The sequence below is a fragment of the Lemur catta genome, chromosome 6 (genome assembly GCF_020740605.2).
Source record: "Lemur catta isolate mLemCat1 chromosome 6, mLemCat1.pri, whole genome shotgun sequence".
Lineage (NCBI taxonomy): Eukaryota > Metazoa > Chordata > Mammalia > Primates > Lemuridae > Lemur > Lemur catta.
The window spans coordinates 74,026,709-74,039,083 of NC_059133.1; the positions used below are offsets into that span (position 1 = coordinate 74,026,709).

Sequence of the window (12,375 nt, forward strand, 5' to 3'; positions counted from 1 at the left end):
AGCAGTGGAAAAGAATGGAATGTATCTTGCAGCAACACGGATGGAACTGGAGGCCATTATCTTAGGTGAAACAACTTAGACACAGAATGTCAAATACCACATGTTCTCACTTATAAGTGTGAGCTCAGTAATGTGTACACATGGACATGGAATGTGGAATAATAGACGTTGGAGATTCGGAGGAGGGGGACGATGGGAAGGGGCAAGTGATGAGAAATTACTTAATGGATACAATGTGCATAATTCAAGTGAAGGTTACACTAAAAGTCTAGACTTCACCATGATGCAGTATATCTGTATAACAAAACTGCACTGGTACCCCTTAAATTTATACAAATAAAAAAATCACTGTTTGCTTCAAAATCTCCTCTTCTACTTATAATTTGTTAATTTAAGCAAAGCAAGTATTTTGAGGAAAATTGAGAGAACCATCTCTCTATATGAGCCCATGATGCTGTTGGGTAGTATTTTTGCCTTTTAAACTGTGTTCACTCTAATTATGACCAAGATAGCAATATCTAAGATTGCAAAAATAATAAGTCAAATGTCTATGAGTCTTGAGTGCTGCAATTGTGTAAGCCAGATACTAGAGCTGTCCGAGGTGGCTCCATTAATGCACACTTATCAACCTGCTGGAGAGGGAAGAGCTGGACTCTGGCAGGTGATGTGGGCTCAGATAAATGGGACAGATCACATTTCTCTAAGGGTAAGTTTCTGCATCTGATAACCTAGTGATTAGTTCAGTCCTTATAATCTCTGAAATTCTGTAACTTTGAAATCTTTAGGTAAGCTGAATAAAATTATAATGCTAGAATTAGAACAAATGCATTTTAATAGCTATTAGACAGTCTTTAATTTTTTTTCTTCACCCTACCCCCAACATTCTCTTCTACTTTCTCTGCATATGTCGTAATTCTACTTTTGGGTTGATCTGAATAGATTGTGTTAAGAGTGTCCAGTGATAGGGAAAACACTACAGAGGCTGGCACCGACTGATCCTAACTCAATTATCTTAATGGGACAGGTAGCCCATTTCTTAAGTTGGATCAGTTTGAGCCACTGTGCAGTTTTCTGATTAAATTTTGATTTTAAAAAGATATAGCTTGAAATCTTAAATGTTGCAGTTTCACTAACTGATGATATCATTTAAAGAAGGATCCCCTCTGATGGAGCTGGGAAGACTTGTTATTATGTGAAGTAGGTTTTCACTTAACCCTGGAATCAAATTACTACCTGATTGTCCTTAAATTTTGTTCCATTTTGTGAAAAAGTGAATATACAGTTAATATTAATATCTAAAGTATACAGATTGACAAAGAACAAATATCTAAATTAAGCACTTTATAAATAAATTATTGGTCATTCCTTTCCAACATTTGAATGCAGGAGGTTTAAATTAAAGCAAGTTTCTAGAACATGTTTTCTTGTTTCAGGGAGACTCTGGTGGTCCATTGGTATGTAGACGTGAAAGTGGTCCCTTTGTCCTGTATGGCATTGTCAGCTGGGGAACTGGCTGTGTCCTGCCATGGAAGCCAGGTGTATTTGCCAGGGTGAGGGTCTTCTTGGACTGGATCCAATCCAACATCAAAGGTAAGTTGTTTTCAAATATTATGAAAACAGTGCCTCTTTCTTTAGAGTGGGTTTGGGAGCAGTGAGTACGATGCAAATGAGCATTATAAAAGAAAATCATAGAGTAGAATTTCACTTAGTTTCTAAACACATTAAAATGCAAGGCTCTATAAGTATAAGTTCTTCCTTGGGCAGAGTTAGGATAAAACCAATTTTTCCTGAGGCTGCCTTAATCCTGGATTTGACAGTGCTGCTTTGGTATAGACTACATTTTGTCCTCAGGCTTTCATCTTTGTTTTTAACATGTTCTTCCCAAATATAGGTCCTGCTTCACTTCAGACAAAAAATAAAAGCAAAACCTTAGAACCACAATTACCACCACTCACACCTTCAGCAGACAGTGCATCTGGGCCAGGTAATAAATGTTCACATTATCCCAATAATATATTCAGCAAGAATTTAGCAAAAAGCACTGTATATGTGGGTTCACTCATTTTCTTTGAAACGCTGTGAACTCTGTGTTTTCCTTCTGGTTGGTAGCTTATGCTGAAAGTGAGGAGAGTAGTTATCGCAATTGTCTCAGCATCTTTTCTACACTATAGGTACAGATGTTTTAGGTAAAAAGAAAATCTTGTGATTGTGAACAAGTGTTTGAATATTGGAGAAGTCCATAGAATTGTTTTCAACTCTGAGCTATTAACTCCTACCTGAACAAATGTCCTTCAACATTCAGGTGTCTTGCTAAGTAAAGACTATGGGTATGACATGACTAAGACTAGCATCAGTATCAACTCAGTTCTGACCATTTATGAAGAAAGCCACAGTGGGAGAAGGATGGCAGGTAATCTGTCCTGGCATGTAAACTTTGTGCTAGGAGCCTTTCTGTGTAGGCAGCTTATGATCAAGAGTGACTTGGTAATAATACCACCAAAATGTTGATTCATGTAATAGGCATGTCTTTCTATCCCTGTGTACCCTTAGTATTTGCAAAATTTGGATCCACAAAGCAGATATACTAAAGATAGAGGGAGAAAGAATGTGTGTGTGTGTGTGTATTTGGAAGGGAGGGGGCAGGACAGATGGGTCCACCTTCTTCAAACATACCTGAACCACACCAGGGTGCTAGAAGAGCATATAGTATAGAAGAGGAAGAGGTTGGAAGATGGTTAAAAATAGAGTAGGAATGGGGGAGGGAAATGAATGAAAAAAGTAAAGCAAACTACATTAAAGGCTTTAAAAGTGGTAGGATTAAAAAGATTTGCTACAAGTATGGCAGCCCTCATTTTTCATTTCATGCACAGGCAAACCTGGTTTTGTGCAACAACACAAACTTGCCACCTTCTGTTTGGATAGGTGTAATGAGAGCTTTTTGGCTCTCTGTAAAGTGGGAGGTAGGAAAGTGATAGAAATAATTTGGTTAATGGGGCAAACCTGGAAAGAAAATGAGTCGGTATATGTCATGGTGAGAGCATGTGTAGTACATGCTCATGCTTGATTCTGAAGTACATATGATAGAGGCCAAGAAAACTGCTTTGAGGGTGAGGTTGTTTTCTTTGGATAAATTCTGAGAGATTAAATTGTGGTGTTAGAAGGCATAAACAGTTGTTTAAAGAATCTTTCTTTCTAAGTACAATTTCATTTAGATCACAGAAAAAACTATTAACCAGCCTATCCACTTGGCACATTTCCCCCAATAATCAGATCACCTCCTTTGCCCCCATTGATTAAAACTGCTCTAGGGCTTCTCCTTGCAGCTGGAATAAAATTCAACCTCCCTGGAAGGCTTCTCACCTCCTTCTCTAGCTCACAGGCTCCTGGTACTTCTCTTTCCAACCTCAGGGCCATTGCTTGTCTACTCCCAACAGTTGAAGAGCTCCATCTCATCCTTGTCCCTCAGCTCCCTGGATTCTTAACTAGAATGTTAGCTTTTCTTTTACTTTTTTGTTTTTCTTTTTGAGATAGAGTATCGCTCTGTTGCCTGGGCTAGAGTGAAGTGGCGTCATCAGAGCTCACTGCAACCTCAAACTCCTGGGATCAAGTGATCCTCTTGCCTCAGCCTCCCAAGTAGCTGGGACTACATGCTTGTGCCACCATGCCTGGCTTATTTTTACTACTTTTTGGTAGAGATGGGGTCTTGAATTCCTGGCCTCAAACAATCCTCCTGCCTCCCAAAGTGCTAGGATTATAGGTGTGAGCCACCACACCCAGAATAGAATGTTAACTTCGTAATGAAACTGATACAAGTTGCCTCTTCCCTGCCTCCATACTTCTCAGCCCCCTACTCTTAGAGCACTCACTGTACACATTATGATTTTTGTTTTCATGAGTATGGTTTGTCTGTATCTTGCCTATTGAATGTGGGCTTCACGGGGGCTGGAACTTTTGTCTCTTTACTCAAGAAGGCCCAGGGCCTAGAACAGTGCCCGACACGTAGAAAACACTTAACAAATAAGTGAATGGGGGAATGGTCACTCCTAAGGAAGGTTTTCTCAGTCTAAAGTATAATAGCATGATCCATCTCTTTCACAGTCATTGTCTATTATGATGGCTGTTTCATTGGTAGCCTTGGTTTCTACCTGAAATCATCTTCATTTACCTGACTAAAATAAAGCCCTATGAGAGACACCTTCTGTATACATTCCCCTCTGTATACTTCCAAATGAGGACAATGCCTAGGGACTCAGAACTTGAGGGTTTTTTTGATATTTTTTTTATTTGTATAAAATTTTGCTAAATCACTCTTCAGAAAGGCTAACTCAGTTTTCACTGCCATTAGCAGTGCATAGAGTCCTCTTTAACCATGCCCAGAACCTAAGATGTCAATTTGATAGGCAGTTTTACTTTTTTTTCTTTTATCATTAATGGGGGTAAAGTAAGTTTGCTAGTTTGAGATGGGGGTCTCTCACTATGTTACCCAGCCTGGCCTTGAACTCCTGGACTCAAGAGACCCTCCTGCCTCAGCCTCCCGAATAGCTGGGACTACAGGCATACATGCGACTATGCCCAGCTCTTATTTTTTTTAATTAATTGGCATTACCTTTTGTCCATTTAAAAATTTTGACTATTATTTTTATTGATTTATTCTTCTGGTTTATAAACAAAGATATTTTTCCTTTGTCGTAAGTTGTAAGTATTTATTTTTTAAATTTCTAAATGTTTGTGAAATGAATGAATACATATTCTCAAAGGGAGATGTGTACCTTTCGTCACATGTGATACTTTCTGCTTCACATAAGGTTTAATGACCCTTAACTTTGATCTGATGCTATCTCTTCTAATGTCTTTGTGATTATAACTTCATATTTTATTATTTTTAATTTCAGAATATTAAGGGGGGTACAAACATTTTGGTTACATGAATTGCTTTTGTACAATTTGAATAAAAGTTACAAGTGTGCCCATCATCCAGATAGTGTGCATTGTATCTGTTAGGTTTGCATTTACCCATCTCCTCCTCCCTCCACCCACCTGATTGATTTCTGTTAACACATGAGTGTTAACCGATTAGTTCCAAGTGAGTACATGTGGTGTTTGTTTTTCCATTCTTGTGATATTTCACTTAGAAGAATGGTCTCCAGTTCCATCCAGGTTGTTACAAATTGTGGCTGGATGGCGAGAGCCTATGAGCCTTTGCAAAGCCTCAGCAAGGCTCAGCAGTTTCTTATCTGGCTACTAGGGGGAGCCACTGGTATGGAGTTCAGGGCAATCTCTCCAAGGCAAGACAGCTGTTCCCTAGGGAGGGGCCTAATCACTTGAGTGCTAAGGACCAGGCTCTTTCTGCCCTTGTCCACTAGCACAGTTTCTCTGTGGGGTGGGGTGAGCACTCTGTCTATTTGCTCCCTGAAACTCCACAGCATTCTCCAGTCAGAATAGTCCATGTGGGTTCCCTCACTGCCCAAGACCAGCCCTGGAACTACCCCTCAATCCATGTGTCTGACCCATTAGCGTGAGTCTGTGTGGGGCACTGGCAGATAGGGGGCTCCCCAGCTGAGCATGCCTGTTTAACTAACTGCAAGACCCCAAGGGGAGAAAGGTAGGTCTCTCTGTCTGCAGGTGCCTCTGCCAGGGGTATGCTCCTTCTGGAGAGAAGTGGCCATTGATGAGTTTCTTGGCTCAAGCTGCACTCCCTATTGTAATGAATGGGGGAGGGACCACTGCTCCCTTTCAGCCAGCACTCCTGGGGCATTCAGTTGTCATTGGAACAAAGGGCCAGGCTAATTCACTCCAAATGCTGCACCCCTATCCAATATGGTAGTTCTCCAGTGGGGGTGAAGGATTGGCGTGCTCACAGATCTCTGTTCCTCAGTGCCCCTCCACACTTTCCTGTTGGATATGTCCAATAAGGGCTTCCTCAGCACCTGAGTCTGGGACCAAGACCTCTCCCCTGCAACTCCCTGTACAACTCCCGTGTCCAGGGGGCACCAGGTCCATCCCACCATTCTAAGCTGCCAGAGCATGATCCTGTGAAATGCTGGTGGGCAGGAAGCTTGCTAATGGTGGCAGTGGCCCTGATTTCAGTGGCAGGTTCAGTCGGGAACCCACACCTGCCATAGAGGAGTAGCCGTTCATGTGCTTTTTGGTCAGAGTATTCTCATGGATGCAGTGGGTGGTGAGGGGCTGTGGCTACCAGCTGACCCAAGGTGAAATTACTTTGTCTGATACCATGATTGGAGGAGGTACAGAGGAGGAAGTGTCTAGTTGTAAGACAGCCAGCAGTCTGGTCTCTCCTGGCACTCTGCTGTGGAGTGTCCCTATTTAACATCCAAACTTCTGGGGTTTGCTGGTTCCTATTTAGCCACCTTCTATTCCTATTTAGCCACCATGCCTGGGCTCATGGAGGGTAGAAGTACCTTCAGTATGTTTTGTGTCCCGCTTTTTACCAAAGGTACCTAGGTGGGGGAGGGGAAGCGTCCCTTACCCTTTCACTGGGATCTGAGCCTCTCTCTGTTTGGCCTGCGCTGCTGTCTTCTCCTCTCTATCTTCTTCTTTCTCAGCTTCGCCATTTTTCCTGCTTAAGTCCCCAGATGTCTCTGTTGTCTCTCCCTATAATCCACAGCTGGGCTGTAACTGGTCTCTGCTCTTCTCAGTGCAATATACTACTTTCTAGCTGGGATGATCCAACAAACAATGTCTCTAGTCAACCATCTTCCTAAGCATTTATTCTTAATGTCATTTGCTTTAGGTTTTATTATTAATATACGTTGATGTAAAAATTTTTAAATTTATTTGTTTAGATCTATCCATACATGTCTTTGATTCATCTCATTGTTTTCATGCTTGAACATTCATTCTCCGTTCTGAGGTCAGAACAATCTTTTTTATAATTTAAAAAAACTACCTCTTTAACCCTGCTGAAATGTATTGTCTCATATGGTAAAGTGACTCTACCTGTTTCATTTTTAAAAAATGATTTTTTTCTTCCCAATTTATAACTATCTTTATGATATACTAGATTCATATATAGAGAGAGACATTTTCTGGGGAAACTTACCTTTATCATTATTCCCTACTGAAAACGATGCTTGACTTTATTGTAGATTAACTGAGAAACACCTATAATTTTCCAGACTAGCATTTCCTTGATTTGAAATTGTCAGCTTGAACCTTGTGGAATTGTTCTGACTCTTTAGATTATAGCTGGCAGAACTATAAGACTGTAATGGAAATATTACCCATTACTCAAGTTGCATAGTATTCTTCTATACTGTAAATGCTGTGTTTCTCCCTGTGAAAGCTAGCCATTCTTTCAAGAGTTGCATTTATCTCTACTTGCTGCAAATAAATGTTTGATCATTCTACAAACAGTATTTCAACATCAGTTGCCCTGATATGCCAACTAAATTCTTTTTCTTCTTTTCCTTTGGCATATCCTCCCCCTTCCTCCCTCTCTCCTTGCAAGGATTTGTGGAGTACATGCTCTGGGCCAGGGACTGGGCCTTCTTGGTTCTGGAGATCTAGTAGTGAACAAGACAGACAAAAATCCCTGCCTTTATCAAGCTTATAAAGGAGAGGACAGATGATAAGATAAAATATATGATATCTTAGATGAACTAAGGAGGAAAAAATGAAGTGGGAAGGGGAAAAAAAATTCTGGGATGTATGTGCCTCATAGTTGTGTGTAGTATGATCAGCAAATGTCTTTCTGAGTAGGTGACATTCAAATAAATGTTACAAAATGATACTGAATTATTCTTAATGTGGGTGAGTTTTATTTTAAGAAACTCACAGATTCTTTCCACACCTTGTTAATCAACCTTCTGAATCATTTAGAATTATGGTTATAATTTTCCCTTCCATCTTTGATTTAGGTTCTCAAAGCATTCAATAGAAGATTGACTGTAGGAAAAGAATAAATTTTCAAGTAGAAAGTTTTGTATTGCGGTTCTTTGTGTTGAGATGTTTTTAATAAGTAGGTTACTTTTCTAGGAGAAAATGGCATATCAGTGCCATTTTAAAGATAAAATAATTTATTACCTAGTGTCCTTCAAGGTAGCACTGTTAACATAGTAAACTTTGATAAGTTTTGGATTCATGGACCTGAGCTGAGATCCTAGCTTCCCCCTAACCCTCAGCCCCCATCCCCCAACACCAGTCTGTGACTTTGAGTGAGTTACTTGAGTTCTGGAACCCTGTGTCCTCATTTTGCAGAATGGAGTAAATTCCTACCTTGTAGGTTAAACTGCCTACATATAAAAACTGCTCTAAAATTTGTGTTCTTTTTTTTTTTTTTACTAGAATTGATTTAAAAAAAAAAATAGGTAAATTATGTGGGAGAAGGGTTTACCTGATGATTTTCATGAGCTCTGGACCACTGGTGAGGATGACATTTCATTCCCTTGTACAAGGTGCTTTTGGCATAAGCTATATTGTCTTCAAAGTCCAAGATATGTTTGGTCATTTTATAAACATATAAAAGTTAAAAAAATCAATGTCACTTTTTTTAGGAGTATTTCAAAACTTATACAGCATTTTGTGTAAGAAATTGTTTCTGTGAAAAAATTAATTTATGTTTGAGAGGAAAGTCTATTTAAGTCATCTAAGATTTGATCAGTTCCAAAAGGAAAAAAACTGCTCAGTGGATATATTGATTGATTTGACTTATGATTTCTCCACATGGCTAAGATAGGTTGGTTATGAGATAACTTTTTTATTGTTACTGTGATTGTGATTTTAGACCAGAGAGAACCTTTTCTCCTGCTGTAATTCTTTTGGATCAGATTTGGGTCTAAATCTTAGCTGAGTGATCAGCTCTGGACAATTTGTCTCTGTATCACAATTTTCTTTGTAGTAATGTAATAACAAAAGATTAAATTTTGAAAACAAACTGCACAGATTAGATGCCAGCACTATAAATGTAAACTATGCAATTCAGAGTTGTAAGATTGCACTTTAGAACATGTAATTAGTAAGGCTTTTTGATTCTTGATTAATGTAGACAACTGAAAGTTAATTTCCCTTCTTGGCACCAAAAAGCATTGCAGAGGATATATTTTTCCAGACCTGTATATACTGTACATTTGTTAAACAAGAAAAAGTAATAAATAAAAGAATTCTTATCATATGAAAATTTTCTCTTGAGGAACTATATTAAGAATATTGTTTTCAGGCATGGTGCACAGGGAAGGGGAAGGAGTAAAAAAATAATTGCTTTTAGGTGGAATTGGGCAGTTAACAGGCATTATCTATAGTTTTCCACATAATCTTCTATAGACCCTAGGCTATGTCAAAGATAATTCTGAGGGATGTGCTTTTTCCTGTATCTTTGAATATTTAAGGTGGGAAGAGTTTTCAGTGAAACCAACACATCCTGATAATTACTTTTTTCCATAAGACAATTAGGGAGGAGAGTTGATTACCTTCATCTGAAAAGGCATATTATAAGCCTGTTTAAAATTAATTTTATCTCATTCCATCTGCTTCCTTTTCTTCTAGGTCCAAAGGACAGTAAAATAACCAGACCTTCCCAGAGTTCAAACCAAGAGCATGTGGTCACTTTTGAGGATGCTCTTCTGACCAAACCAGCCAAAGTCATACAGATCCCAAGATATTCTCATGGAGCCACTGTAAGATAAGGGAGGCATGTTTATGACGATGAATGAAGCATGTGAAAAATCAGTTGACTAACATCAATACTTGGTATTTGCTTAAAGCATTACTCTCCATCTTCTTCTCCTTAAAAAATAGACTCTTAGGTAACCCTGGATCTATGGCTTTTAATATGGAAAGAAAACAATGTAAGAACATTCCTGTTGGTAAATTGTACTTTATCAACAAAAGAGACCAATTTATTAGGCAAAGTAGAAAGTCAAATCTCTATGAAAGAGATTTTGGAGAATTTGGGGCAAATTCTGGCACATTTAGGTCCTTCAACTCTTATAGATTACCAATCAGGATTTAGAACAATACACATGATGGACCAACCATTCACCATAATGTGTGAACTTAACTGTAACTTTTGGCAAATAAAGTATTAGAGAATATTATTAATTGGTATTATTTAAAGTAGAAATCTTTCTCTCACCCAGGCATAAAAACTAAGGCTCACTGAGAGGCAATAAAATTGATGCATTGAATTCTGAGTAAATAAGTGTATTCTGTTTAGAAATAATTTCTTTCTCTCATCTATGCCATCATTGCCAATGAGGGTTAGTAGCCCCTTTAAATCACATCATTCGCCTTTATGTTATCCACTTCCAGACGGAGCTAAGAACCTTAGCCTGACATAGTCACCGGTGGGTTTCTGAAGGATTTGGACCAGGCAAAAATAGGTAACTAATTTCCCACGGAGAACTAAGCTACTGATATTCTTTTATGAAACATTTTTAGATTGTTTTATATCCAGTATGTGGCTTACACATGACATCAACTAGGGTCTTCTTATGTGATGTTGAAATAGCCTTACTGTTATTATTTTCTTAGATTTAAAATTAAGGTGACATCCTCTCAGATTATGTTAACAATAAAATGCATCTGTGTTTCCCACATGGATCACACCTAGATTAAATTTTCTCAGAAATACAAAAAATAAATGATGTATAAAGCAGTTTTAGACAAATATAAACCCATAAAAATTGAGACTGTACTATTAATCAGGCAAAATAATCACAGGAAAAGGTATTAAATGGGTTTATCAATTAGGAAGTAGCTAGAAACCTGGTTATACTGACTTAAACTTATTAAGAGAGATATCCAGGGGTATGCAGATGCAGTTATTTAATAGTTCAACAATTCATCTCTGCCAGCACAAAAGTTACTGTGATTCTTTTGGCCTTTTCCTAGTGATTGCATAATCATTATTTTAGTTCTCATCATTACATTGAAGGAAGAAGGAAAGAGAGGGGTAGGGAGGAATGTCCCTATCAAGAGAGCAAGCATGTATTCCAAGAATTTTGTGGCAGATTTAAATCTCTTTGGCCAGAGTTGTCACACGGCCACACCTGACTGGAAGGGGACTAGGGAGAAAGAAAATGGAAATGGGCTTTGAGTGGTCAACCAACATTTCCAGACGTGATGGGACATAGCAGTCCAGAGTTCTGGAATCTGATAGTTCTAGGTCCATATCTCATTTCTACCACATGGTAGTTCAGTGACTTTGGGAAAGTTTTCTGAGACTCAATTTCTTTATTTATAAGAGACACCCCACCATCACTCACACATACTTTGTACCATAAATTCCCAATTTACTTAATGAAACAAATGTGTAATGAAATAAGGTAACAACCTAGAGAAAGAGAATGTATGCCTTTTTGCTGGCCTTTGCCTCCCTAAGAGGGAGCCAGATACCAATGTCACTCTACACGCAGGCAGGGTCCTATTCATAGGTGATACAACAGCCAATTGCTAAACCACTGTTCTTTTTATTCTTTGGATTTATGTTACCATCTCAGAAGTAAGAGCACTAACAATCTTTGTTTCAACTTCGTGGAATGCTAATAAACACTGAGCTTTCTTGGGTTCCTGAGCCAATTTAGTATCAACAATAGTTTCCTATGGGGAGAATGCAGTATCCTTGAAAATTATGTATGCTTCTACCATTCTTGCCTTACAGAACACCTGTTACCTTGCACTGCCTCATGAGGTTATTGTGAGAATTAAATAAGAGAATGCATGTTAGTCAATATGTAAGAAACAATGGATTAGAAACATGTGTCCTGATACCTGTTCTTGAAAGTGTGCTGCTTTGAAAGAAAATATTAGACTGTTTCCCTATTGCCTCTCCTACGGGTGTCAGAGTTCACAAAAGTTGGAAGAACAAAGAAATAAAGAAACGGATGGGAAAGGAAAAGTACATTGGCAATGTCAATTATAATTTATGTTAATTAACTCTATACCTGTTTTTCATAGAATTAATTCATAAAACATAGGTACTATTTCCTATTTTCTTCCCCCAAAAAGTTGGATGATTCAATTTAAATTTCTTTAAATAAGGTTTATAAGCTCTGGGGTATAGGAGAGGAAAAGAATTCTTTTCCCTCTATCCATCTGTGATATTGTCACATAATAAATACATATTTGGTCTTTATCAATGGCCAGAGCTCCTAAAATCCTTGTGATTGCCTAAGTGATAAGAAAAGAGTGTCTTTCATGATTCTGAACAAGCTCTCTTCAACCAAACCTTTGTTTATGTTAATGAGGTGACTTGTGGAAAGCCCCTCAGGATGGAGGGCTGGTTGCCAGAGGAGCCAACCATGTGATTAGAGGGTAGAACTTACAGCCTAACCTCTGGGGAAGAGAGAAGGGCTGGAGATTGACTTAATCACCAATGACTAATGATGGGATCAATGATGTCTATATAGTGAAGCCCCC

General features: G+C 38.6%; 1 protein-coding gene across 1 annotated transcript in view; it reads left to right on the top strand.

Annotated features, from left to right (window-relative positions):
- The window catches only part of LOC123640579 (ovochymase-1-like), a 97,403-nt gene extending 87,113 nt beyond the window's left edge, over positions 1-10,290 (top strand). The window contains 6 exon segments of the mRNA XM_045555179.1: positions 1,434-1,590; positions 1,892-1,984; positions 2,303-2,410; positions 8,328-8,462; positions 9,502-9,636; positions 10,202-10,290. Of these exon segments, the coding sequence (XP_045411135.1) occupies positions 1,434-1,590; positions 1,892-1,984; positions 2,303-2,410; positions 8,328-8,462; positions 9,502-9,636; positions 10,202-10,290 (717 nt within the window).
- Positions 10,291-12,375: the final 2,085 nt, after the last annotated feature.